Source organism: Tarenaya hassleriana, unplaced genomic scaffold, assembly GCF_000463585.1.
Source record: "Tarenaya hassleriana unplaced genomic scaffold, ASM46358v1 Cleome6, whole genome shotgun sequence".
Lineage (NCBI taxonomy): Eukaryota > Viridiplantae > Streptophyta > Magnoliopsida > Brassicales > Cleomaceae > Tarenaya > Tarenaya hassleriana.
The window spans coordinates 3,465,838-3,492,613 of NW_010968505.1; the positions used below are offsets into that span (position 1 = coordinate 3,465,838).

A 26,776-nucleotide genomic window follows, 5' to 3' on the forward strand; every position below is an offset into this window, starting at 1 on the left:
TTTGTATAGATGTTTGTATATATATGTGTATGTTTTTTATTTTGTATATATATTTATATTTTTATTTGTATATAGATATGAATATATTTGAATATATATATATATATATTGCTATTTATTTATTTTATTTTAAATTAAAAAAAAATCGATTTTTTTTCATATTTTTCGGAATTTTTTTAAAAATATGACGTGGCATGGGAATTTTTTTTAAAAATATGACGTGGCATGTTGATGTGGCAAAAAAAATCTATGTGGCGTGCCATGTCAGCCGCCACGTGGCGTGCCACGTCAGCGGTTAACGGACACTTAACACCGTTTTCGGATTGTGTAGAAAATTGCAGTTAAATTGGGTAGTTCGTGTATCAATTTGGCACATTTGATAATTTGGTGTAGTTTTTTGTCAAATTAAAAATTCGTGTAGGAAAAGGTCACATTTTGCAAAGTTGGTATAGGAAAATGTCATTTTCTCTAATAATAAAAATAATTTTTTGTGTGTAAATAGTTATCCTAACCGAACCCAAACTTAAGTATAATATAAAATAAAAGAGATCGCAATCGGATGTAAAAATTAAAATTTTCAAAAAAAAAAAAATAGTCCTACCAAATCTCTGATTTTTAAAAGCTTTTCCATAAATCTTTTGATATCAAAATCTCTGATTTTTTTTTCTGACATTTTCCAAAATTAAGAGAGAGAAATTATCAGCAAAAAAGGAAGAGAGAGAGAGAGAGACAAGAGAAGAAACTATTAGGTGTTTGTTTTTGTCAAAAGTGGGAAATCGAGTGAGGCCATGGAAAGTTACTGCAACATCAGGCATTTTCACCAAACCCCAGTTCCCGGAATCGTCTTCGCTTATTATCCACTAAGGAAAAGGTAAAGACTTTGAAACAAAATAAAAAACAACAACTTGACAGTACCCTTTTTTGTTCTGTTCTTGGGAACTGGTGGATTCGTAGACAAGACGACGTCTTGGAGATTGGAGTTCTTGATCGTGTCCCCCCCTTGCGAATAGCTTTAGCTTCGGCAAAAGATTTCATTTTTCCAGGGGATTTTTCTTCTTCTTCAAGCTTGCTTGCCCATGCCCAAGCCCAAGCAAGGCTCTAGGGTTTTTAGCCGAGGTTTCTTGTTCAAAATCTGCCTATACTCCGCGTTTTGGCCGTTAGAAGATATGACCCAGTTGGCTTTGTCAAGTCTTAAAAGGGTTTTGGCCTTTTGTTTAGCTTCACTAGGAACCAAATCGTCGGTTTTTTGACGCGTTAGTGAGGAATTCCTATGCTTCGATGTTGATATATGATTCAAATTATGCGTCTTTTGAAGTTTCTGTTAATGGAAACGCTGTATCCGTGGTGAGTCAATGGAAGCTTAAAAAGTTTTCTCTGTCAATGTGAGTAGAATTCTAGCCCAAGGTTTGCTGAACATCCTTCTTTCGCGCTTGACTCAGGTTGGAGAGTTTTGAACTTAGGCTCAACTAGTGAAGAAGCTACTTCAGGGTCATTGAGTGTTCAAGAACCCATGATCAATCAATGGAATTATGCCTGCATTCCACACAGAGACACTTGAGTGCAAGCTACTTCACTTCCACCATGTCTTCACCTTTTTGCCCGTTGACTCTGACTAAATGCCTGAAACTTGGGAGTTCCTCAATCTGCGGTTGAAACCGGCTTAATATAGAATCGACCACATGTGACTATATCTGATTTGGATAGAGTACCATAGCATTCTGTTCTAGATGTTGCCACTCAATGGGTTGCTTTCATACGGACCTTACTGCATTTCAGGTTTGTTAAGAGGAAATATGGTTGCTGTTTCTTACAAGTGATCTCCACATTTGACGCACTTCTGAATTTTCGTTAACACCAAGATTCCTGTATTATTCACGGTCGTTTTGCAGTTTAAGTTGCGAAATTTCATTGATGTTTTGGGATTACACTTTTCTTTAAATATCTTTACCTGTACTTTGATGAGTTCTTTATCAGTTTCACTGAGAACTCCTCCCATCTCTCTGAATTTGGAGCATTATTTCACATCGGTGGACAAGGTAATAATCCAAAAAACTCGGATACCAAACCCGTGTTCACCCCTAGTGCCTGTTTTAGCTGCTTTGGCTATTTGAGAGGCAATTTCATGGAATGGGTGATTGCAGGCTGACAACTTGCGGCTACAAACGCTGCAACAGATGCTAAGAATATTGACAATCAGCTCGTGCTCTCGTCTGTTCTCGCGGCTTCATGCTCTTAGCTCCTTATGGCTTGCCCTGCTGCTCTGTTACTCTTCTCTGCTGATCCAAAACCATATGATGACTCTTGTCGGGTTAGAAGACTGTCGGAATCTTGATATGATTGAAGAAGATGCCCTCCAACTCGTCGAGCATCTAATTCTAACCTTCCATGGACTCAAGATTTGTGTAGGTTGTGATCTTAGTCAGAACCCATCATGCATAGGATAGGATATCAAGCAGTGTAGCCAGTGTCTCTTATATCTTGATTGTTCAACATAATAATAAGCACCACCATTATAATGTTGACACATAGTTAGTTCCATTGTTTATGTACCTTGCCCATGCTTATAAACTTGTTCTTGTAAACCTACACTCGAAGATAATCAAGAGATCTTGTTTTGGTATACTGCAGTATCAGCCTCTTTAAACCCCAAGCTAGAGATCTAAGACTTGTTGCAAAACAAGTTATTACAAGACACAAACGGTGAATCATCACTTGTTAGGTTCGAAAAGAGAGGGTTGATCAAGGAGAGGAGTAACAAATGTGAAAGGTCTATGTTTCATTATTTTCCTCGGAAAGTACCAACTTAAATTGATTGAACTTACTTGAAGAGAAACATCACCAGTTCAAAAGTAGTTGCTGGCGTAGAAGTTCTTGAGAAAATCGGAATCCTTGCTTCCAGAATCCTGCACAAGCCCTTCACTACCCACCACATACTGCCCGATTATATGGTGACGCTGCTTTGAGTGGTCGACAACATTCGTCAGTTCTTCCATTCCCTTGAATAGAAGCATATCAATAACCTGTGCAAGCAAAGAAACCCAGATAGCATTCAAGAAGAAGCAAAAGATATTCATAGAAGAGAAACCATGAAAAGAAGAACCAAGGTTCAACATATATATTCTCGAGCCAAGGTTGTCGCTGTACAAAACTCAAAAAACATTTCCATACAAGCAAATCCTAAGGCATTTATCATACGACCTGATTTTTCTAACATCAAGTAAACCAGTAAAGCTTCCACCTTTCTTACTGCTTCCATGCTATTATTCTTTTATCAGATCGAACTTTATCCATCTGGGTTTTCATATTCATAAACTATTGGCACCCAAATCCAAACGGCGACAGGCCAGCACCCAAGTCCAACTCAGATTGCTAAGAAACTAAATCAAAAGTGCTAGAAACAGTAGAAACAATCTTTCTGAGATAAGTTCATAGCCATATAAACTAAACCCCTAAAGAGAAACAATCACATTGACAATCAATGATCACTGCCTCGTTAATGCGGCAACCGCAATCTTCTCCCATCAGAAACAGATCCATTAATACTACCGAAAATTGCATCCCGGGACTATATGTAACCAAAACAAATCCCTCGAATTCGCCACCAGATACGAAAATTTCCGAAGCGGGAGGGACCGTTGCGAGAAACGAAACTACCTTAGGGTTCGTGATGTTAGCGTTCTTCCGAATCTGTGCGGCGATGGCGGATCGGAGCTGCGAGGGCGCGACGACATCTTGGAGATTGTAGATTTCCATGACGGAAGGGATGGATCTGCAAGCAGCTCTGAAGAAATCAAACACACGGCGGCGAGCCTCCGCCAGGTTCGCCGAGTTCGGCGGAACGTGAGTCCCTCTCAACGTGAACGCTGCCGCCATTTTAGGTTCTTCGCCGTCGTTCGGAGATCGGAAAATTCTCTCTGCTCGAAGAAGACGAGGAAAAGGAAAAAGCAATCTATCAGCTCAAGTTACGAGAGACGCGAGGAGGAAGAGGCGCTGTGTCAGAGAGCTCGACGGAAACTTCTGACGCTTTCGGAGGGTTACAGAGACGTCGTGTTAAAGTTATATAAATTTGTATGTCATATTTATACATGATAAAGACCATTCAAATTAAAGTATATGCAATACATATCCAAACAGAAAATGTTGATGGGTTGTGTCAAAAGGAACTTTCTTAGTGGGCCAACAAATGTTAAATAAACTGATTACTGGGCCAATTCCGATCCAAGCCCATTTTGGGTAGAGAGATTGTTCAACAGTTTGGATTCCGTCAGGATCAGAATTCATTTCGAGATGTGGATGGTGATATTAGCAACTGTGCCGACGGCGCGCTCAGCCAATTGTTCTACGCTTCTCGGGTTTGGAGATGGCAAACTGGGTGAACCTCCACCGTCAGGTAAACCTTCTACCGGAAAGGGACAGAAACGTCGACGCTCGGAGTAGTTGACGGTGGAGGTTTACCCAGTTTGCCACCTCCAAACCCTAGGAAGCGTGGATCAATTGGCTGAGCACCCTTCTGGTGCAGCCGGCATAGCCGGAATAGCGAAGGCGTGGGTGCTTATAATAAGGAGGAAAAACATGGTGGTGATGGCGATCACCAGAGGTTGCAGTTCAGTTTCGGAAGCACAGAGGAACTTTTGTGTACTCGGCTAGTCTTCTTCATAAATAGACTGTTGTTGCAATTAGCAAGCAGTTTAAATGCTTTTGCTTGTTATCACGTCATGCGTGAAACACGCTAGATGGAGATAAATATGCTTGGTGGGTGGACTGTAGGCGTCACTTAGTACAAGTTGCTGTGGCAGGGACATTGCTGAAGCCAAGGATCAGGAGTACAAGGCTTGGGCTCATGTCCAAAGTCTGACATCCTACCTTGATGAACAAAACCTGGAATTGCAAGTTAAGGCAGCAAAATGCTGGGTGCTGTTGAAGCTGAGATTGCTGATTTAAGGCAGAAGTTGGAAGGTTCAAAACGGCAATTAACGCTTGAATGCATGCCATTATCTGTGAAAGGGCTGGTCTTTTCTGTTTCGGAGATCTTGAAAGCTAAACATGAAGAAAACGAGACTTATCTTTCTGAAATACAGGTTTGTTTATGCTATTTTTCCTTGTTTTTAGTACCCTTGATGTTAGAAATCAATCAAGTTACAAGCAGTTTATCCTTTTGCAGACAAGGACATTCTACCACAAAAGCAGTAGCTTTTGCTTCAAGTGACCGAAAGGGATGACTATAATATCAAGGTGCCTTGTCTAGGGTTCTTCTCATTTTGTAGGTTTTGTTCTGGTCTGAATTTTTTTTATCCTAAAAATAGGGGTGTGGGCAAACACATTTGACGATCTTCGGGATGAACAGTCAAAAGGCGGTGCAAAGATTTCATTTGCTTATAACACAACACCTAAATATGTATGACTCAAATTACGCGCAAGTAAGTGTTCACACCCATCTTGTTGATCCAAAACGCTATATATATATATATAGTCACATATATGCCTCCTGGTTCTCCTAAGTTATGTGCGGAGATTGAGTAGGTAGTCTCGTTGAATGTTTTCATGTTATTTATACTAATAAACAAGTGGGCTCATTTTGTGAGGCAGTGGTTATTGATTGCATCTTAGGCAGGTTATATCTCTTTCGTTTAAATTCTGAAAGTACAACTATGCTTATCAATATGAAATTCAAATGTACAAATGGTATCAAATCAAGCAAAACAGAAATCGAAAACGAAATATACGAGAAAGATTGAGCAAAAGGGAGGGAGGATGATCGTTCATACCAAGGCTAGTGAGAGGTAGGTATTTTGTACTGTTTCTTGAGGAAATGAGACGCCTCTGAATCGTTTCTGTGGCAGAGTATTCGCACCAGCGTGTGAGTCTCCACCCCCAGCTTCCCTTTTCCTCCTTGTTGCATCTCCATACTGCTCCTCGTCCTCAAGTCATCTATAATCTCTCGTGTCTGTTTCGTTAAAAATATGTCAGCAGCAGCCAATCCCACAAAAACAGCCTTAATCTTAATCTAAGGTGGCCATTTTAAATTTCGGTTTGGTTATTTTTGGGTTTAGAAAATCTATAACCATTCTGTTTTTATATTAGATTTGGTTCGGTTTTTATTCATAAAAATGTTTGTTTCCCAAAGGATGTTTTAATTATTTTTATATTCGGTTTTTAGTGTGTTCGGTCCGTTTTGTATAATGGAAATGGCCACCCCCTACTTCATGTCAGGACTCAATATGTTAATTTTTGGTACTAACCTCGTAACCTTGAAGCTTTACAACATGACGAACACGAGCTACTTGGTTTTCTACCACTCCTCGTGGAAGCCCGTCTCCACCCGAAATAAAGAATTCCTATTCACAACAATAATCATACTGAGCAAACAAGACAAATGGTAGTTTTATACAAGTGAGATTAGTTGAAGAATACCTTTAAGACCTCCAGATCTTCTTCTAACATTTTCGAATCGCTCGGGTGAAATACACGAGCTGGACCTCCATCTAGTAGTACACGGAGCAATCCGTCCTGTTAGATTACCAAAAAATCTATCAGAAGGTAATAGTAGAGAGCGTGTTTATCGTGTAAAAAAATATTCCGAGTGAGATGAAATTACAGACAAGTGATGCTTGAAGCAGACTGGTGACAATCCGATCCCTCAGTGGTTCCATAATGACACTACATAGCTGACCAAGTTCCTGGCACCATAAACGGTTAAAGATTAGCAATGTCGAGAAATTACCTCTCTAGGCTTATATTCGTAGGGTCGTTTCCGGGTTTCTGCCCAAAAAGTCATACAAACATAAACATTATCGTGAGAGAGGGACAACTCTTACAGTGTCGAGTGATTCGATCAATCCTTCCAATCTAGATTGAGAAACACTAGGCTTGTACAAATTTTCAATGAATGGCTCCCTCAAATCCCAAAAGATAATCTTAGTTCCTGCAATCAGCAAAAAACAACTTTAGCAAAAAATACAAACAAACAAAAGAGTGCAAAAATCACAGAGTAATTTATCTTCTGAGAGTATGTAGACGCGAGGCATCTCACCGGTAAACTCACAAATCCGATCGATAGCTGCATTGATATCTTTTCTACTCCCCTCAAAAGATTCCTTTTGGTTAAAACTTTTGGATTTCTCAACCAAAGATTTCCCTTCATACATAAGCAAAAAAAGTGCAAAGTTAGCATTCATGCGAAGAGACCAAGGGAGCTTTTATTTTCGTAAGGAAAAACAGACATCAGAATCAATTAGGTGCATAGTTAGTCTCATTACTAATGACAATTTTTTCGCGGGGCCTTTTCACTAGCCAGCGCTCCCATATGCTGTCTTCTAATTTGCTCAGTTGACTAACTGCATACTGTGAAATAGCATACGATCACGTTAGAGGTAGCAGCCATTTAATAAAGGATTCTAGATTTGAGAGAGTGAGAGATGAGGTTACATGCAAAGTGTTGAGCTGGACGCAGAGAACTGCGGTTGATGGAACGTCAATGTTAATCGACCTTCTCTCCTCGGGCTGTTTTGCGTCAAAGAGTTCCTTTTTAACAAAAGCTTTTATAGCAGCCTCCTTTTTGTAACGAGTAAGGACAGGCGCAGGTGGAACCAAATCATCCTTGCTTGCTGAAATGGTGAAATGTAGAGATCAGATTCCTCCACAGCTAAAGACGGAAAATGAAAGCCGATGCTTGTAGAATAAAAGTTTATTATCGAAGACCTTGAAACTCATTATCAGATTTACCCATAATTGGTGTGTATGGTGCTTACCTAGCTTCTCAATGACATGGTTAGAGTACACTTGAAATGCATTATCAATGCCGCGGAATAAAGCACTCAGTTCAATAGATCTCATTGGAACTTTCAGAGCAAAAAATTGATCAACAGTCTGCAACAAAGCTTATCCAAACATGGTATTAGACATGTTCATATCGGTAGAAACAAATTTTGACATGAGATCAAACAATTATACATGAAATTTTTTCTTGTAATATTACAAAGCATAAGCCTTAAATAGAAAACACAAAAGGAAATTAAAAATACAATAAAACCACTATCACAATATGTTGAAAGGACAACCTAAGTTCAAACTAAAGATGTCACTCGGAGGACAGAAGTCATAGGGACACGTACTCATATGACAATTTAGAAAAATAAAAAAGGACATAGGAATAGGATCATATAAATTATAAAATGAACTTATTAGGAAAATAAACCAATAAACAACTGATGAGACTCCAAAAATGAAAATGCCACAAGAAAAGAAAATGAAGTTAGGAATCTGACCTCTTCTACTATCCTTAAAACTTCAACAATTGAGCTCCCATGCCGTTGTTGGGGCGATATCGGGTCCCAATGCTGTAAAGAAAAGCTCAAGTGAATAATGATTCAACAAAAAACCAATGCTCAACGGACTACATGTTAGCAGGGGGAATTCCCAAAAATTACCTCTTGTTGAATAGCCCGTTCCACCCAACTTAAGATTCTTCCCAGCTGCGAGTTGATCCATCTCAAAACCAGTGTGCCAGAGAGAGATTCAACCTAGCGAAGAAACCATGCATTTAATTCAACCCCGCCAACAAGGAGGTCTGCACATTCATAATTTTCCTTGACTTCAAAATAACATCTACAGGCATGTCTCACCTCATATGGGATTAATTTTCTGAAGTAAGGCCCATTAGTATCTTCTCCACAAACTGACGTCATTAACTCCAGTATATACTGCTCAAGGCTATCGGCCGCAGGAAACACAGACACAGCATCCTCAGTCAAATGTTCAGCACCATCAAGGAACGGTTTCTGAAGTAGGAACAGAAATCAACTAAGACATTACTTGCTATTAAAAAATAAATGGAAGGGTAAGCACTCATCACTAAGAACACGGAAACCCGGATCAAGCTTACCAACTTGTTCCCATAAAGCCTGTGAACAAGTGATGCAGAAAAAGCAGTTGCCAGTGGATGCCTCTGAGATAAAATTGGCACGAAGACAGTAGAATCTCTTTTCAGAAGTTTCTTTGTCTCTTCAGCAAGCAATGCTAAAGGATGCTCATTAATTCTGTCTGATCTATCAATGGCAAGTGACACCTGTAAAATGCATATATCAGCATTATATCCTCCATCACAAGAGGATTTTGGAAGGACAAATGTAAAATGGTGCCTACTTGAAAGGACAGTTGCTCAGCAGGTTAAGCACATATGAAATTGATAACATCATTGACGAAGAATCAGGCTATAAAAGAAAAAACAACTTGCCCTTGAGAATGCATTCTTGATGGATGATGTGATATATGACTCAATTTGATCACGATCTGAGGAAGTAGATTGCACCGCCTGCAGAGAAATTACACATCACTCTCAGTAACAATTCCAGAGAACTATTTGCCACCAACGTTCCGGCAAAAAGCATATTACATACTCCATCAGATTCCTCCAACAAAAGCCTCCAAGTTATCATTGCAACAGTCACTGTATCCTCCATGATAAGAGAACCCTGCAAAAGTCGTTGGACAAAAGTAAAATGATTAACAAGAAAGGTGTTCTAGTCATACAAAAGGTGCCTGGCAATCCAAAAGAGATTTATCATAAAAAAGATATAATATGCATGTGAATACGATATGCTTCTACCTAAGAATTATGTGACGTGTGTGTGTGTGTGTTATTCACAGAAAAAAAAAACTCATCTAAAATTTTCTGGATAGTCATTGAACTTTATTGTCCATCAGATATGCAAAAAAGAGGAATATCACAATATGCATATATATGGCTCAGGAGATTGCAACATAACATGAACGGTTCACCAGCAAACGGGATCATACTAAACAATAATCAAATTAGTTACTTCTCTGAGAAAGATGAACATGCTTCAAATCCATTTCCAAAAGATATCCGTGAAGAACAGAATAATGAAATAACTGCCAAAGAGCATAGCTAAAGAACACGAACAACAAAACAAAGATAGTAAACAAAGAAGATCTGTGTCTGAACATAATTGGAATTTAGTTAAAACCTCAGCAAAATGCAGATGATAGTCTCCCAGCTGCTTATCAACCCATTTTCTAATAGGTGACAAGAAAGACTCCAGGAAGGAGATATCCTCGTTTTCAACCCTACACTGCAAACTCTTCAAGTGTAACCTCTCTTGCGGGCCACGTTGTTCTTTTAGAGGAATCTTCATCAGCTGCTCGATAGCATGTCGTAAAATTCCTCGCTCACTAGTGATAACATACTGAATACATACAAGGTCATCATAACACCTCTTTAGAACCTCTAACACGAAGAGTTGACAACATCATCATAAAGAAGTGTTTCTCTGTCTTTACTACCTGGCGACACAATACCCATGCGTAGCAGGTATAATGAATAGTCTCTGTAATTCCTAGAACACGCCATGTTGACTTTAAAAGCTCAAGAATTTCTTCAACTTCCTATGATACAACGATTATGGGTTAGTTCAGCAAGCGAACTGAAAAGTTTGCATCCAAAAAAGAAAAAGTTGAAACCTTAATGACATAACAAGGCACTAATATCTCCCTTCTCTAGAGGAATATGATATTTTCAAATGAAGGAATTTCCTACTCGAACATGTAGTCATAAACTTTTGGACAGATATCACAAACCTCTGCCAGCTTCCCTTCATCTAACATGTGAAAGACACTGAGTAGCAATTTCTCATACAGTCTAACATTCAGATGATAACCATCAGCCCAGTGGCACACTTCACCCGTTAAATCGCCACGAGCAGGTCTCTCAGCAAGTGAAGTAGCAACCTCTCTAAGAGATTTCAAACATTCTGCCCTCTGGACTTCCCCGGCTGAAGATGGAAGGGACTATGCATAAAAGAAAGTAAAAGAATAAAGTTAAACATTATGAAACTGCTAATTTATGCCAATTAAATTTTGGATATAGATAGTTTCTGAGAAAAGAACTTATTCATATATCTAAACCAGAATATGTCAAGAACTAAAAGCAAGTCATTTACAGCGTAAAAAAGGTTTGTCATTGGGTAAACATTTAAAGGGTTTATGCAATCCAGCAGCATCTCACTTCCCAAGTAAAGAGCTATTATGTGGCTGACTACAAGAATAAATAGGGTTGACATTCGAAATAGAATAACAAATTCAAAAGGAAAACCTTTCTGGTGTCTAATCCTCGAGCAAATCATATGAGCTAAAATTAGAAAAGATACCTCGGATTCTTCAATCTTTACCAGAAGATTCTTAAGGTCACTAGCCTTGCGACCTGATTCTCCAAATCCAACAGCAGGATGATTAATGAGCCCCTCTGCCAACATGTTTAACTGCCAAAAAAAAAAGAAGAAGTCGGTAGAATATACGAGAACCAATAGGTCCAAATGGAAGAAATCCCACAAACTACAAATCAAATGTGAGAAGATGTAATTACTACCTGCCTTTTCTGCCAGCGTATGTATGCTTTCTTGTCAGAAAACTCTGTACGAGAAATGCAGCATAACAATTCCAAAGGAACCAAGAGGCTGTCCATTCGTTTCCCAACTTTTCCTGCAAGAGCGTTAAGCAACCCATGTCTTGTCCTAATGTCCATAGCCTCAGAAATCTGCACGAATGCACAGGATTGGTTGTCAGATACATGAAAGAACTGCAATCCAGAGAATTGTGCCAGTTCATTTGGTAATAAAGGAAAATAGCACTGGCAAACATCCTCAAATGCATTAGCACATGAAAAGGGACGAATAAGAAACGAAATGGCAGAGTAAGAGATGCACGAATCAAGGGATGGTTAGCATGAAAACAGAGGCAAGATTATGAAATGTGTACAGAAACAATTATCTCAGCAGGTATGCCAGGTAAAGAGTGAAAATGTAGATAAATGAATATCAAAGCCATGTTCTAATCCAACCAGATATACCTCCATTTGACCCCTCATTGTTTCCAGTAAACCAGTCAATCCTGATGAACTCTGTGACTGAGAAACGCTCCCACTTCTACTGCGGCCAAGCTTCTTAATCAGACTAGACTTCTTTTCTTTCTTTTTCTCTTTTGATGGCACAATGAGACCCCTGTTTCAAGAGCCAGGAGGATTAGTCTGGACCGAGATGAATGTGAGCATAATGAAAGAGAAATTCAATATAAAGAACCCAAAGCAAGAGAGAAAGGAAAGATAAGTTAGCAATTCAGATTATGTATACCCTGAGGCACCAGCACATGCCAAAAGGATTTCATACGCGGTTTCACGAAGATCATCATCTGTGATACCTGAAACAACAATAAAAAAATATCATTGTTAACGAACCTCACTGAGCTATACAATAGATCGGGCTACACGAAGGTCTAAATCACCTCTAGATTTATATAAAAACTCTTAGTTTTATTTATGCAATTAGGTAGTCCCCTTTACTTAAGAAATCTGCAGTCTCTACTCATTTACCAGTAGCAAACGAGGGCAGTTTCAGCACAAAGTCTGCAGCATCATTTGCAGTTCGTCTTGAGATCCTGATGTTATTAACTTCCTCAATGTCATCATCATCCTCAAAATCCTCAATGTCATCCACAGTCAGCTCTTGAGCTTGGGGCGATTCAATAGATTCTGATCTCGTTACAGGTGGCAAGTTTGGTGATTCACAAAACTCCGGATTTGTAATGATGGGAGAAGATAAGGAAGTTAATACAGGAAGAGGTGGTGGCGGCCTTTTTGGAGGTGAACCAGAAGATTCAGGATTTGTAACCAAAAAGAATTCATCAGCAGAAGCCAAGCTATTCTGAAATTTGCATAACAAACAAGAATTTAGTAAAAACATTGATAAAAGCAGAGGGGGCAGGGGAAGATAGCTTTAGTAAATCAAAGTGAAGATGCTGTATATGTTAAATCCACCATTCATAAAAAAGAATTTCCCCCAAAAAACAGGTGCTTTAAATGCATCATCCTACAAAATCTTACAAGATTTTCCTAGTCATATGGGAGAGAATATATGGTCATTGAATGACGCAACATAAGACATAAGTCCAAGCACCACTAATCACGAAACTGAACCATGGGGACAAAGAAAAGAAGGGTAAATGATTCCAGGAAATAAAGAGAGCATTAAATTGTCGCGCCCAGGACAAAGATTACACAAGAAATGAAACAAGAAGTTGATGTGCATCGTAGATACACAAGGTGAGCATCATACCATTTGAGGCAATCCAATCTTATCATGATAATCCCGAATTGCATCAGAAAGTTCAAGCATTCCACCTGCACTAACAAATTATGAAGTACAACATTGTGTTGCTCCAAATCAAAGAATTAAAAAAAGAGACTGATCAATAAAAGCTAATTATTACCTTTCTTAGCACAATTAAGGACATAATCGACACTAACTTGATCCAAATCCACATCGTCCAGTGTCACAGCCCCAGGAGGCATTACAACTTTCTTAATCAAGCTACCGGACATAATAAAATCCAAGAGTTTCCGCCGATCCCGGCGATATCTTTGCAAAATCTCAACAGCATTTTCTCTACACAACAAAAATATTCAGCAACAGATTCATTGACAGTAACATAAAAACCAAGAACCAGAGAGAGCGACGATTCAGAGCAAAGAACATACTCTTCCATCTCGATTCAGCTGCACTTATCCCCGCGTTCCTAAGATTTAAGGAGGTTCAGAGAATTCAACTGATAATCACGTGAAACCGAGAAGCAGCTAAATCAACAGATCCAATTCAACAGAACCAGAGACACTAAGACAGTGCAAGAACCAAGAACAAAGAATTCAGCCGAACATTTCTTCAGAATCCTCAAGAAACACAGAAAACTTACTTGCTCTTTCCCGAGATCGATCTTCGTGAGAAGTCAGACGCTGCAAAATCACAGTGAATACGAGATAAAGAAAAAAATCAAACACCGACGCGGATAACGATCTGAGGAGACGAACAGCTTCGGGAGAGAAACTCGAGACTATGAACACAATCTCCAAATGTAGAAGTAAAAACTATTCGCAAGAATTTCTTCAATGGGGGGAGAGAGAGAGAGAGCGGCGAAGGTAATCGGAGAGGAGGCGAAAGATCTATCTGTACAAAGCGTGGGGTCTTAGGGAGTGAAATATTCTCCTGCTGTTTTTTCTCCTCTTTATATATATATATATTGTATATTTTTTCATCGTCAGCGCTCGGAATTAGAGAGAAGAAAGTTTCTGGCTAGATGATAGAGAAAAATAACAAAAACATTTGATGTAGAAGAAAATCAATTTTTAGAGATAAATATCTAAATTAAATAAGTTTCCAAAATTTAGTAGTTTGGAAAGATAAATCTCATCATATAGAAACATGATGTTAATGTAATTCAATACAATTTATATCATTACTTGTTTGAATGTATGAATGAAATGAGATAGCATTTAATTATATTTAAATAAATTAAATTATTAAATATAATTTTTATAATAATAACTTAAAAAAATAACATAAGAAAAAAAAAACCTCTTATAGAATAAATATCTATTTTTAATTAAATAAAACTTATAAAAATCACTTCACTGCTGTACAGATTGATGTTGTGTTTAGAACACTCGAAATTCGATAAGACAAATGATAATTATCTAAATTTTATGTAAAAATGAGTAAATGATCATATGTCAATTCTCCTATAACTCTACCTTGGTTTAAAAAAAATCTCACAAATAAATAAAATACTTGCATATCATTGGAATTAAAGTGACAAGTAAATATTTATTCATTTTGAAAAACTCCAGTTAATTAATAGCTATAATGATTAAACTGTCACTTGCTATACGAGAAATATTTAGCAAAGTGATTGTTTTCTTTTCAAATCACATTTATTTTCTTTTACCTATTAGAAAATTAATTGTTTTCTTCTTTTTTGTCACATTTATTTTCTTATTTAATATCATCTTTGATATATTTTATGAAATATTATGATAATAATTCGAAATATCTTCCTCTTTATTTTAATTTTATATTGCTGAATTTGTATGGAATTTTAATTTCGAAACATTTGGTATTTTGGTTATATGATCAATTGTAGATATTTTTTTATGAATGACCGCAATCTCTTCCAACTTAAATAAAATATCGTATAAAAAAAATTAAATAAAATGTTTTTTTAAATGGAATCGACTCTTCCCATGGATTATAGATAATGAACAACTGGCCGGACCATGAATTCTTAATTTTAATAATATTTTCTTTATGGAAAAGTAATTAATAAATAAATAAATACATACAGAGTTACCTCATTTATTTGGCCAGGAGGACTAAAATTTGAACCGTTAGATTGAAAGAGTCGATCTCAACCGTCCGTTTAAAAAATTATTATGAATCATTAGATATGATACAACAAATCTAAACCGTCAATATCACACATACGATCTAGATCTTTTGATATAAATAACAAAATTTGTTCTAAATTGTTCGATTAGAAAAATCGACCTAAATTGTTGGGTTCGATGTAAGTCACCGATCTCTAAAAAAATATTGACAATCAATTCTAAATCAAATTATTTGAATTTAATATAAAAAATAAAAAATCAAAGGAAACAATTTTAAAATATGATTTCAAATAGATATAAATTCAAAATTTAGTCAATTTATTTTTTTTTAAATTCAACAAATTCAATATCTTTTAATTTTAGGGATAAACCAAAACGACGAGCAATCCGGTTCGAGATTTGACCGGTTGAACCGGACGGTCCGACTGGGTTTAAAATCACTGCACAATAGATTAACCCCAGTTCCCTCTCTTAAACCCACGCCGAACAAATTCTCGTGGCGTTGGCGTCGGCAACAATGGCTACGGAAGACGAACTTCGCAACTACGAAGAAGAGAGCCTCTCGGACGAAGACGGAGACTGGGGAGACTGGACAGAAGACGATGACGGAGCAGAAGTCGGAGGAGAGGGAGAAGACGGAGACTCGCAATCCGATCTCCTGTGCTTGTTCTGTGATTCTCGGTTCTGTTCGTGTGATTCTCTCTTTGAACACTGTCTTGTGCAACACCGGTTCGATTTCCATGGAATTAGGAAGGAACTGAAGCTGGATTTCTACTCCTCATTTAAGCTCATCAACTATGTTCGGTCTGAGGTTAGTGAAGTTTCGTGTTTTGGCTTTGTCGTCTTTTGCGAATTTAGTTTGGGGAAAAGATTGAAACTACGAATGTTTTTTTTTCTTCGGAAATCTAGTCTGTAGTCTAACCTGTAGTTGCTTTGAGCTGTGAGGTTCCAATGAATCAACCTGTTGTAGCTTTTAGGAAGTTAATTTTCTTGTCTGAAGAACAAGACATAAGTATCACTAAGATTGATTAGAGTTAATGTGTTATAAATTAAGGACCTTTCGTGGTCTAATTTCCATTTGAGCTCAATAAGATTTGTTGTAATGATGAATGTGTTGTAACAGGTGGCTAAGAACAAATGTTGGAACTTTGGGCTTATATGTGAACCAAATCAAGCTTTGCAGCAAAATATTGATCTCAAAGATGTTAGATCTCTTTGGGCTGATGAGAAGTATCTGAAGCCTGTCCTGCCTGAAGATTCACTTCTGTACAGCTTTGCGGATGACGAAGAAAATGAGGAAGAATCTAATGTCTCGATTGACAGAATGGAACTGATGGAGGATTTGCAGAAATTCGGAAGCTTTAACATTGACGATGAGATTATAGGGGAAACATCAATGTCAAACAATGATACATGTGATAGTAACGGAAGTAAAAATGTTACTCTGCCATCAAAAGGCAACGCCAAAAAGGAGAATTCGGTAGATCCTTTGACAGTCAATGGAATAGATCAAGAAACGGATTCTGTGTTATCCAGTAATGGTGACAAACAGGAGCTTTCAAGAGTTTGTGCTGGAAGTGTAATTGCTAGGAACATCAGGAAGGTGAATGAAAGCTATTTTGGGTCTTATAGTTCATTTGGCATTCACAGGGAGATGATAAGTGATAAGGTATGCAGTTTAGTTTCCTGGAACCATGTCAACATTTTAGAGTTACAAAAATGTAGACACTTCAACTGATTTCTCTCGACTGCAGGTGAGAACGGAAGCTTACAGGCAGGCTCTTGTGAAGAATCCTTCTCTCTTGCGTGGTTCTGTGGTAATGGATGTTGGCTGTGGGACTGGAATATTGAGGTGGGTTTAGCAGCTATGGTTTTCATTTTACAATGACATAAATTTCCCTTTGAGTTCCTTGTCATCCTGTTCGGAAATTTTCCCTGATCAATTATTGTATTTGATTTCCTGTTGTTCAGAACTAAAACAATGGTTAAAGTTAAGCATGCAGATCTATAGTTTGCATGTTTCTATTCATTTTACATATGGGTATGTAGAAATTTTGATACCACCTCTTGCTTTTGGCAGCTTATATGTTACGTAAAAAGTAGTTGCAAAAAAGATTGGTCTATGATATATTTTTTTTGCCATTGACCTTTGCCTCCAGTCTCTTTGCTGCTCAAGCAGGGGCTTCAAGGGTAGTTGCAGTTGAAGCTAGTGAGAAGATGGCCAATGTTGCAACCAAGGTTAGCTTCGCTATACTCTATCAGAGTGATATCCTGTGTTTGTATTGATACCTTTATCTGATATATTCCATATCTTTCCTTTTCACATCTATTCCGCAACAGATTGCCAAGGATAATGGAGTGTTTCACGACACTACCCATTGTGGTGTACTTGAAGTTGCGCACTGTATGGTTGAAGATCTTGATAAAACGGTACAGATTCAACCTCATAGCGTTGATGTGTTAGTCAGCGAATGGATGGGATATTGCCTTCTCTACGAGTCAATGCTCAGCTCAGTTCTCTATGCAAGAGATCGGTGGTTGAAACCCGGAGGTGCAATCCTCCCCGACACAGCCACAATGGTAAGCTTTTTCCTCCTCAAGTCCCGACATGTCACAGAATACTTTAAACTGATGAGTTTCATCTTTTCCTCGTCTCAAAATTCTGACTCAGTATGTTGCGGGTTTTGGAAGAGGGGCCACAAGTCTTCCATTCTGGGAAAATGTCTACAGCTTTGACATGTCATGTATCGGCAAAGAACTCCTGGGAGATGCTGCTAGAATTCCCATTGTCGACGTTATCGATGAGCGTGAATTAGTAACCCGACACGCCCTTCTCCAGGTTATATAACCTATTCATATTACTCAATTCCCTTCTATTCCCCCATGAAAGAAAACTCCTGATCCGAGTTTCCTTAAAACCATTATTTTTCGTCATATGCAGACATTTGATCTGGCAACGATGAAACCCGACGAAGTAGATTTCACTGCATCAACTACACTGGAGCCCGACGGATCGGAAGCAACGACGAAACAATGCTACGGAATTGTTCTCTGGTTTGACACAGGTTTCACCAACAGGTTCTGCAGAGAAAACCCGACCGTTCTGTCCACATCTCCGTACACTCCCAAAACGCATTGGGCACAGACGGTATTAACATTTCAGGAACCCATAGCTTTGGCACCGGAAACTATGCCTGTTTCGGACAGAACAGGAGTCATCGGATCCGAGGCGTGTCCCGTGACAAGCATTCATCTCCGTGTGAGCATTGTCCGTGCTTCCGAGCATCGCAGTATCGACATCTCGATGGAAGCTACCGGAATCTGCCGGAGCGGTCGGAAGAGGCATTGGCCTGTCCAGATTTTTAATCTGTCTTAGGAACTCGGGTCTTAGACACAGAGAAATTGTTGCCGGTGGTTTTGGTTGTGTTGCCGGTGAAGACTTTGGTCTCGGTCCCCTTTTTTATATATGAAGTATGAAAAATGGTGTTTTGATGGTTTGAATCTTATAATGTTTGTATTGGTGATTAATAATTATCTTTATTATTGCTATTTTTTGTTTTAAAAGTGGTCATATTTAAAAACATATCCCAGAACTTTCTTTCTCTTATTTGTTTACACATAATATTCGAATTAGACTTGGATATAAAAATGTTATACTATATTTATTTATATGGTCTGGTCAGCCGGAAAATTATAGGTTGTTTAATAAAGTTCTCTCTCTTTCACATTTCACCCCATCTAATAGTCAAATCAAAGAAAAACCAAAACAAATCGAACTATAAATCGAATCTAATGTATAATGGGAAGAACTCGAATTGAATACGAACCCAATATAAAATTAATCGAAAATTTCGAATAAAAATAAAAATCTCTTTTTATGGTAAACATGAACATAATTCAGACATCCCCAACTCAACTAATGTCTAAACTGCTGCGGAAATGAAATCTAATAGTCATATCCCCAATTCAAAAAAATGTTTAATGACACAAAACTGCAGCAGAAATCAAATCTTTATAGTACATACAAACGTGAACCGTAATGAAGTTCATCATCAAGCTGCTTCTCTGCCACTTAGCTGAAGAGTCATCTTAATGTTCATGGAGGCTAATTCCGCGGCTAAGTATCTAAACACATAAGGCATAGCAACAGTTTCCATGCCTTTGCTCGTCTGGCAAGCTTGGCAAGTCACCTTTTTCGGTGCCCTTCCGGGCGGCAATCCTCCGATTTCTCGGATAATTCTCCTCTGGTCAGCCTGCATGACCGATGTCGTGAGTAAACTTCCGCATAGCGAGCATACATCCGCAATGTGGTGGTCGGAAGAGGTGTGGAGCCTGTCGTGCAATAGATACGCAGATCCGTGAGCAAGCATCGCATCCCGTTCCATCTCCCCGAAACGAATACCTCCTCCCCGTTTCCTCCCCTTGATCGGTTGCCGAGTTATCTGATCCACTTGTCCCGTGGATCGTACCTGTGAAAGCAGGAACGAACGGATTCAAGAGGAAGCTTAACATGAACGGATAAGAAGATTTTCGAAGAAGATGAAGGTGAAACAGAATACGAAACCTGGAATTTGTCTGAAACCATGTGCCGCAACCTCTGGTAGTAAACGGGCCCAATAAATATTTCGCAGGTGAGTTCTGTACCATATACCCCACTGTATAACACTTCGGTTCCATGATAGTTGAAACCCTTTTTCTTCAACATGGAACCTAGATCATCAACAAGCGAGCTCGACTCTTTCTTGTTCTCTCCATCTGGTTTTATTACAGCATCCGGGAACGGGGTCGCATCCATAAACTCTCCATTCAAACTTCCTCCCTGTAAAAAACAACACATTAAAAGTTACGGTATCAAGAAGAGACAGAATCAAGCAAGAACTCGAGGTCCTAATAGAAATAGCAGTAGAAGGGAGACTCCTCGAGCCAACATGTCTTATGTAAGGTTCCTTCTTGAAAAATTGAGCAAGATGTTATCTTGTCAAGAATAGTGAGCTTTGAGTTTAAACTTTAAAAGATCTATTTATAGCTGGAGTCATCACCTTAGCAGCAACAGACTCCAAAAGCATAGCGATCGTCATCCTCGATGGAAATGCGTGAGGATTTATGATCAGATCAGGACGCATCCCTGTAACTCCACTGAAGGGCATATCGATATCAGGCCATAACTGTGAACAAACACCCTTCTGCCCATGTCTACTACTAAATTTGTCACCGATGATGGGATTTCTCGTGTGCCGAAAACGGATATTTACCTGCTCAGAGAATCAAAATCAGATTTTAACGCCAATTTGGGATGTGCTTTACGATATTTGAAGGGATTAAAACTTACCTTCCGAGGGTGGTTCTTGCTTTTCATGTCAACAGCGACATAGTCAACAATCACGGGTTCAGTACCTTTCCGGACCATAGTCTTAAACGAGTTTGTTACCTCATGGTGGATACTGCAATACGGTTCATTTGGGTGTATCGTCTGTGCATCAGATTCGACAAAAATAGTAAGTTTCTGTAACCATTGGCTTTAACTAGAGAGAGAGAGGGAGAGAGAGAGAGAGAGAGAGAGAGGAGCATTCCCATACCTGTCCAACATACGGTAACCCATCGACATCGATATGAGAATGAACTGATTTGTCAAGGTTACTCCTCTTAAAACTCTTTTTAGCATTATCTGATCTGCTTCTCTGATCTGACAAATCAATCGTTTCTGTCTGCAGGATCAGATGGACACCAGTAAAGATAAGCAGAAGAGAGATGAGTGCACATCGTTAATGAATCGAGAATGAGAAGTCAAACCTGATATATTTGTCCGTGACACATCCCTCGTTCCACAGATGATTTGTTAAGAATCATAGCATCTTCCATATCATATCTGTCAAATCATACAAGTATTGTATAAAATTGCATAAAAGAGAGCACGTTGTAAGGTGAATCATCAGAAAATTCCCTGTGTGATAAATGTCTTACCCTGTATACGCTAGGACTGCAACTATTGCATTAGTCCCCGTCGGATTCTCATCGATATTGTACTTCGTGTAAGTTTTTGTCCGCACGATTGGAGTTTGAGGAGTCTAATAGTAAAATATAATTCATTTACTATGCATGAAAAACAATAAGGCAGGTTTTCCGAAAACAAACATAAAAAGAGAATTTACCTGTAAGTGGTAAAGTTTCTGATCTGCACGAAATTGGAGTCCTTGAGTAGAGAATCCCATGGTTTGTTTCGCCATCTGAATAATATTTTTCAAAAAATTTTAAGCAGGGAAAGCTCCACACCATTTGCAGTTGAACATGCATCAGATAATACCTGACACTGGTACATGTTACGAGGACTTTGGTTATGATCTGACCAGGGCGTAAGATTAGCAACCACACTTAGCATTCCGGTTGGATGGATTTCTTCATGAGTAGCTTCAAAAGAGTTATTCCTTCCTCCATTTCCACCATCAGGACAGCTTATTTCCATAAAGACCTAATTGGAGAACACAAGACCCAACAAAGTGAAATTTTCGGTTGTAAATATATAAAAAACAATATCCCTAGCACTTTCTTGCTACCTGTTCGAACGGGCCAATGAGTTCAATATTCTGACTTTCACCAGAAGCTATAGATATATTTTTAACAGGCCTAACGAATCTTGAAGGACATGTTGCTAAATACAATCCCGGATATGCTCCACCCATACTTATAGGTACGTATCCCACTTCGAGGTCTTCAGGAATCTGAGAAGTGATAGAATATTTAGCTTTCCTTGATTATAAGTTGATAGTCAGGACAAAAAACTAATGTGAAATTAAAATCAAATGAACCATACCACAGAAGAAGCTGCCACTTTCAGTCTCCGTAAATAAGAGACAACTTTCGGAACTAAATTTGAAGACAAATAACCGACAATCCTGCCATCTAAAAGAACAGAAATGACTTCTGGTGGTCCTGCTCGGACAAGCTTTGGCAAGGCGGACACCATTCCAACCCCAACCAGTACATCAACAATTGATTTTCTCATTCTCAGGAAATCTTTGACGTTTCCTTGGGAATCAAAGTAAGATGTGATCCCTGAAAACAATATTACCACAAGCAAAATATTATATCAATTCTACCAGTTCTAAACCTGAAAATAAATTAAAGACTTCAAAATCCGTACATATTGTTTTATATCCAACAAATGACGGACATGATCAGGAGAATGTTCCATTAAAGCAAGCCGTATTAACTTGATGGTGAATCTAATAAACAAGAGAGAGACTCACCGCATGTACAAGTCATATGATTAAGCAATCCACATGGCTCACCATCAGGCGTATGTACAGGACAAAGAAAACCCCAGGACCTACAGGTACACAAACAAAAACAGGGAAAAATATAAAAAAGTTATTTCAGAGTCAGTACTAATCATTTCTGGAGTTTGGTAGATATGAAGTGACAAAGACTTACTCAGGAAGAAGCTTCCTCACGGTTGTTGTACGAAGTCCGGCAAAAGAAGCTCCTCGATGAACAGAACGAAAAAATGACAGAAAACGGAGGAAATTCAATCGCTCTGCCTGAACGGTATATCCGGCTTTCTGATGGCCATTAAAAAAACATAAATCTCAGTACTACTCAATCATATGAAGAGGAGCTCAGCACTAACATAAGTTTATAACTTCATAAGCAAATATCATAACTGAAAATGTATACCTGCTGTAAGTCCAATCCCGACTGTGTAGCAATCCTTCCTATTTTCAACATTGTCTCAATAGCCCCACCAACACTCTTTGAAGGATTTTTGCCCAAGACCTTCTTGACATCAGCAACTGCATTCAATTACGAATAATAAGAAAGACCTAATCAAGTTAACAACATGTCTTGCCAATTTCATGCAAACACAAATAAGGTAATTAATAGCAGAAAAGATGAATTTCTTATATTTTCAGATAATAAGAAGACAGGACAGCAGATAGCGGAAAGGGGAGAGACTAACGGCTTTCAAATGAAAATTTCTTGCTGCTGTCACTCAACTCCTCTTGGAGTAACCTTCTGGACTTGCGCAGCCACTCTTCAAGCTTATCCTATATAACAGGTGAAGGCAATGACAATGAACTGTTTTCTCAGTGATTAAAAACTTCTCATCTGTTGATGTCAATGCAGAGAAATTTATGGGGATGCAAAAACAAAGAAGGCATTATTTTCAAAACCCCAGATAATGATCAGTATTCGGTTTGAAACATGTGCCTTGAAAATCTTTGGACCTTCTGGATATGTACCTTGAGATAAATGGTTATGAGGTGACCCGGGACTAAAATTTCCTGATTTTGCAACGAATCGGGATTGTCTGGTAATGAAGTTTGATCTACCAGCGAGAAAAGTTTCTGAATCATGAAGCTACAAAGCCAAATATAATGATGAGCACAAAAAGGGAAAAAAAAATTAATGTGGAAGCCATCGTCAGAAGAAAGCAACAAATTACATGAGCAAATTGAACTTGTCATCGTCATTGGCGAGGTGAACTAATATATAATCCTTGAGCACAGCCTCAGCAACCTAATTATACAAGAATTAACAGACAAGATCGTTAACAAGAAATCTTCAATTATAGAAATGGGTTACAGAAAACCTACTAGAATGCAAATCACATAAATGCAAAATGACTTGCAGCAAAAACTATTCTCTTTTATCTTTCCCAAAAACTAAAATGAAAAATGAGAACGACCAAGTAAACTTACAATTGAATAGCTTTCATTTTCCAGCCCATCTAGAACAGGTTGAAAGTGCTCTCCTGTTGGTATAAGAAGCAAACATTAGATTTTCTATTTTTAGGGTGGTGATAGATAACTACTAAGACATGAACTCACCAATGTGCCTCCGACACTGTTCCCGAGTGAAGAGACCCAAGTCTCGCACTTCGTCAAGAATTATTTTAGCTCTTTCCCGAACAAGTTGGGTTCCAATAGCTCCCTCTCCTCTACCATATTCCTCATTGTAGCAACAGTTCAGACTTTCATATATTTCCTTGTCATTGGTTTCAATGAGAGCCTACGAATATATGATAAAAAAATAAAGAACAAATTTTTTAAACTACATCAGAAACTGGTGTACATCCTAAAACACGAGTGGAAGGCTAAAAGGGTTCTTTTTGTAAGCATAATTAATGACTTCGTAACCAAAATCTTAAGTAAAGTTTTTGTATCATAAAAGACATCTTTAGAACCACGAGAGCATACCTTGAGAAGAACTCCAATAGGAAGCAGATATTCCCTCCCTCCAATCCTATGCGCATTAAGAATCAAAATTGAATACCAGCACTAATACAGCCAATTTCTTGCCCAAAGTTGTCAAAACATAACTCAAACTAAACGACATGTCACAGTTATCTGCAGACTAACTTACCAAAATCCAAGTCTGGCACTTCCATTCCTAAGATAATACAGTTTGACTGTGACTGATGATTGGTCATCTCTTACACACCTAAAAGATAAATACAAGAAAACCATCACATGAGCTAAACAACAAATATACATGAATTTTTTTATTTTCTATGTAGGTTAATCACTTTGTAACCAACATCAAGGAAAAGGAAGGGCTAAGCTGTAAAGACCTTATGACAACTGCCTTATCACTGTATCCTTCCCGGCGCTCTCGAAATGAGTTCCGTACCATACCCGTTGGCTATAAAAAAGACTATGTCAGGGAAACTACAAAAAGCATTCACGATACAGGGAAATTTTGGCAATATCCTTGGCTGGAATCATAAAATGTGCAAAATTGACATTTCACTTACATGATTTCGCTTTGGGGCTATAACACATCGAAACACTCTCTCAATCCCATTCAAAATAAAGTACCTACATGCATTGAAAGCTAAATTTAGTATCGTAAGGAGACGCTAGTTAAAAAAAAAATGACGCATACAGGGAGTATCGAACAGAACAGATTTGCTATTACAAGTTGTCATGAGTAAAAAAGAACAAAATGGTCATTGGCAAAAGAGGTGTACGCAGTTTGCATTTTCTCCACACTCTATTTTGTGTCTAATTATATTCCCTAAGCTATGCATAAAGTAGACATACATACGTCTGGCCTTCTTAGCAGTAAATAGTCCCAAGTCAGAAAACATGCATATAAACTAAAACCCTGGATATGAAGCTATCATGTTACGAAGGGAGAGAATAATGTTTATTTACCCGCCAATTTCAGAAGCTACCTCTTTGCACCTCAAGAGCTTTTGACAATCAGCACCCCGTAAGTTGCAAAGCTTTGACTACACAGAGTATCGAAATAATTATCAGATTAACAGTTTCAGAAAAGTCATCGAGCTAAGCTGCTTACAGCAACCAGCCAGAGAAGTGAATCTTGCGTATTGTTCTCCCTCAGGATGACTTGTTTCATTCAGGTTTCAACTTTTTATTGACATGCAAGAATTGTGTCTCTTAATTAAAAGAAAGTAGCCAAAATCTTCTATTACAAAAACAAACCGGACAGATTGCTCACCATAAGCATAATCGGGAACTGCCCAAAATCATATCTTTCTCTGACAACAACCCCATCATTGTACTGAAAGCAAACATCCGCCAAAAACGTTCCTGTGTATGAAATCTTCGCCTGCCTACACTGTTATATGAAAAGCCGACATGATCTCATATCAATAATCCACTTCAGATGGGCTTTCATACATCGAAAAACATAAATAAAATAAAAAAAGAACAAATTTTCACCTCAAAGGGAAATAGAGACTCTTTCCTTGACGTTGAGGTCAAACTCTCCTTCTGAGGTCGGAACACTACAGGATTATCTAACCAGAGTACCTTACTTGTCAAGGAAACATTATCAACACAAATGCAGCACTATAAACTCATCTCTACCAATGCATCATAACCAGAAACTAATACCAAAGTTAAGAAGGTTGCGAAGAACAAGCCCAAAGGGCAAAACCCCGAATTTGACAGGGCAAGGGTTCAATTATAACTCGTTGAATTGACATAAAACTAGCAATAATTTCCTAGAAACTCGTGGATTCCAGCTTCCCAAGCAAATTCAAAACCAAAAGAAGGAAAGAACCGCAGGAAAAAAGGATATTTCTCAGCTTATTCTCGGTGGCAGAATCGTAAACCGAGACGGGTTGGATTCGATTGAACATAACTTCAAGCCCTTTGTCCGTCATGTAATCGAACGATTCTATATGGTGCCTGACGAGTTTGTGAAGTTCCTGGAACTCCACACTCGCACTTTTGTCCTGTTTCCCCTTCGCCGCCATGGAAGACGATGTTACCACCAAATTGCTATTCCGTCTTCGTCTTCTTACCGTTTCTTCCGTATGTCTGTGGAGAGAGACGAGAGGTTGAAGCCGACAGTAAACAAGACCAGAGGCTGAAGGAAGGGAAGGGTTCAGGGTTTTAGGGATTTTATGACGGAAGGAACCCGTCGTCTGCTCTTTTTTCCTTTTTAGAAAAAATACAAAAGGGACCCGACAACATATTGAAATTTCAATAAAAGGGGCCAGAACATATTTTTTTTTAACCCTTCTAATTATTACTTTTTCCTAATTTTTCCCAATACATTGTTGAGGATGTCAATCGCGTC

The 26,776-nt window shown here is 38.4% G+C and overlaps 5 protein-coding genes and 1 long non-coding RNA gene across 10 annotated transcripts; 3 read left to right on the forward strand and 3 right to left on the reverse strand.

Annotated features, from left to right (window-relative positions):
• The first annotated feature begins 743 nt into the window (after window positions 1–743).
• LOC104799319 lies at window positions 744–2,620 on the forward strand. Of its 2 annotated transcripts, none has more exons than XM_010521770.1 (4): window positions 744–871; window positions 1,440–1,776; window positions 1,975–2,036; window positions 2,142–2,620. In XM_010521770.1, exons 2-4 carry the CDS (start codon window positions 1,728–1,730, stop codon window positions 2,442–2,444), a joined length of 414 nt encoding a protein of 137 aa, XP_010520072.1. In that variant the 5' UTR covers window positions 744–871; window positions 1,440–1,727; the 3' UTR covers window positions 2,445–2,620. The 2 variants fall into 2 exon arrangements, with proteins under 2 accessions (XP_010520072.1, XP_010520071.1); XM_010521769.1 differs by lacking the exon at window positions 744–871 and adding an exon at window positions 879–1,344.
• An 18-nt stretch (window positions 2,621–2,638) lies between these two features.
• LOC104799320 (NADH dehydrogenase [ubiquinone] 1 alpha subcomplex subunit 6-like) lies at window positions 2,639–4,017 on the reverse strand. The gene is made up of 2 exons (XM_010521771.2): window positions 3,655–4,017; window positions 2,639–3,020 (listed from the first exon to the last, which is right to left on the reverse strand). The coding sequence occupies exons 1-2, from the start codon at window positions 3,871–3,873 to the stop codon at window positions 2,844–2,846; spliced, it is 396 nt and encodes a 131-aa protein (XP_010520073.1). The 5' UTR covers window positions 3,874–4,017; the 3' UTR covers window positions 2,639–2,843.
• A 124-nt stretch (window positions 4,018–4,141) lies between these two features.
• Window positions 4,142–5,610, forward strand: LOC104799322. Of its 2 annotated transcripts, XR_769559.1 has the most exons (3): window positions 4,142–5,078; window positions 5,162–5,232; window positions 5,304–5,610. It is a non-coding gene; the product is annotated as an uncharacterized LOC104799322 (long non-coding RNA). The 2 variants fall into 2 exon arrangements; XR_769558.1 differs by having other exon boundaries at window positions 5,162–5,610.
• Window positions 5,611–5,632: 22 nt separating this feature from the next.
• Window positions 5,633–14,036, reverse strand: LOC104799323. Of its 3 annotated transcripts, none has more exons than XM_010521773.1 (27): window positions 13,759–14,036; window positions 13,547–13,584; window positions 13,279–13,454; window positions 13,125–13,189; window positions 12,383–12,713; window positions 12,144–12,210; window positions 11,864–12,014; window positions 11,384–11,551; window positions 11,166–11,276; window positions 10,597–10,806; window positions 10,303–10,404; window positions 9,987–10,205; window positions 9,396–9,470; window positions 9,233–9,310; window positions 8,882–9,064; window positions 8,622–8,777; window positions 8,427–8,519; window positions 8,265–8,336; window positions 7,749–7,866; window positions 7,426–7,604; window positions 7,257–7,341; window positions 7,031–7,135; window positions 6,816–6,922; window positions 6,600–6,677; window positions 6,412–6,507; window positions 6,240–6,335; window positions 5,633–5,944 (listed from the first exon to the last, which is right to left on the reverse strand). In XM_010521773.1, exons 2-27 carry the CDS (start codon window positions 13,552–13,554, stop codon window positions 5,771–5,773), a joined length of 3,303 nt encoding a protein of 1,100 aa, XP_010520075.1. In that variant the 5' UTR covers window positions 13,555–13,584; window positions 13,759–14,036; the 3' UTR covers window positions 5,633–5,770. The 3 variants fall into 3 exon arrangements, with proteins under 3 accessions (XP_010520075.1, XP_010520074.1, XP_019056334.1); XM_010521772.1 differs by having other exon boundaries at window positions 13,547–13,614; XM_019200789.1 differs by lacking the exons at window positions 5,633–5,944; window positions 6,240–6,335 and having other exon boundaries at window positions 6,415–6,507; window positions 6,596–6,677.
• Window positions 14,037–15,702: 1,666 nt separating this feature from the next.
• LOC104799324 (probable protein arginine N-methyltransferase 3) lies at window positions 15,703–18,790 on the forward strand. Its single transcript, XM_010521776.1, has 7 exons — window positions 15,703–16,037; window positions 16,350–16,895; window positions 16,981–17,078; window positions 17,386–17,464; window positions 17,567–17,806; window positions 17,898–18,065; window positions 18,168–18,790. The coding sequence occupies exons 1-7, from the start codon at window positions 15,744–15,746 to the stop codon at window positions 18,600–18,602; spliced, it is 1,860 nt and encodes a 619-aa protein (XP_010520078.1). The 5' UTR covers window positions 15,703–15,743; the 3' UTR covers window positions 18,603–18,790.
• A 285-nt stretch (window positions 18,791–19,075) lies between these two features.
• LOC104799325 (DNA-directed RNA polymerase I subunit 2) lies at window positions 19,076–26,627 on the reverse strand. The gene is made up of 27 exons (XM_010521777.1): window positions 26,273–26,627; window positions 25,912–25,997; window positions 25,688–25,807; window positions 25,381–25,457; window positions 24,978–25,041; window positions 24,795–24,865; window positions 24,587–24,664; window positions 24,421–24,466; window positions 24,052–24,232; window positions 23,923–23,975; window positions 23,667–23,740; window positions 23,464–23,581; window positions 23,181–23,268; window positions 22,898–23,013; window positions 22,655–22,782; window positions 22,471–22,550; window positions 22,035–22,276; window positions 21,778–21,942; window positions 21,528–21,692; window positions 21,376–21,450; window positions 21,188–21,291; window positions 21,017–21,092; window positions 20,803–20,931; window positions 20,556–20,696; window positions 20,266–20,478; window positions 19,791–20,045; window positions 19,076–19,695 (listed from the first exon to the last, which is right to left on the reverse strand). The coding sequence occupies exons 1-27, from the start codon at window positions 26,448–26,450 to the stop codon at window positions 19,279–19,281; spliced, it is 3,540 nt and encodes a 1,179-aa protein (XP_010520079.1). The 5' UTR covers window positions 26,451–26,627; the 3' UTR covers window positions 19,076–19,278.
• Window positions 26,628–26,776: the final 149 nt, after the last annotated feature.

Bases quoted from the DNA above. Each gene is read 5' to 3' on its own strand.
- LOC104799319 (XM_010521770.1), top strand. From the start codon at position 1,728: ATGTTGCCACTCAATGGGTTGCTTTCATACGGACCTTACTGCATTTCA. The intron at 1,777-1,974 runs GTTTGTTAAGAG...GTTCTTTATCAG, and splicing joins CGGACCTTACTGCATTTCAG to TTTCACTGAGAACTCCTCCC. The intron at 2,037-2,141 runs GTAATAATCCAA...GGGTGATTGCAG, and splicing joins ATTTCACATCGGTGGACAAG to GCTGACAACTTGCGGCTACA.
- LOC104799320 (XM_010521771.2), bottom strand. From the start codon at position 3,873: ATGGCGGCAGCGTTCACGTTGAGAGGGACTCACGTTCCGCCGAACTCG. The intron at 3,021-3,654 runs GTAGTTTCGTTT...TTGCTTGCACAG, and splicing joins CTAACATCACGAACCCTAAG to GTTATTGATATGCTTCTATT.
- LOC104799323 (XM_010521773.1), bottom strand. The intron at 12,015-12,143 runs GTATACATAATC...CTCTTGAAACAG, and splicing joins GCATGTGCTGGTGCCTCAGG to GGGTCTCATTGTGCCATCAA. The intron at 9,311-9,395 runs GTATGTAATATG...ATTTCTCTGCAG, and splicing joins TGTTGGAGGAATCTGATGGA to GCGGTGCAATCTACTTCCTC.
- LOC104799324 (XM_010521776.1), top strand. From the start codon at position 15,744: ATGGCTACGGAAGACGAACTTCGCAACTACGAAGAAGAGAGCCTCTCG. The intron at 16,038-16,349 runs GTTAGTGAAGTT...GTGTTGTAACAG, and splicing joins TCAACTATGTTCGGTCTGAG to GTGGCTAAGAACAAATGTTG. The intron at 17,465-17,566 runs GTTAGCTTCGCT...ATTCCGCAACAG, and splicing joins TGGCCAATGTTGCAACCAAG to ATTGCCAAGGATAATGGAGT.
- LOC104799325 (XM_010521777.1), bottom strand. From the start codon at position 26,450: ATGGCGGCGAAGGGGAAACAGGACAAAAGTGCGAGTGTGGAGTTCCAG. The intron at 24,665-24,794 runs GTCTTTACAGCT...TTTATCTTTTAG, and splicing joins GATAAGGCAGTTGTCATAAG to GTGTGTAAGAGATGACCAAT. The intron at 21,693-21,777 runs GTAGCAAGAAAG...TTCTCCAATTAG, and splicing joins TCATTGGCCCGTTCGAACAG to GTCTTTATGGAAATAAGCTG.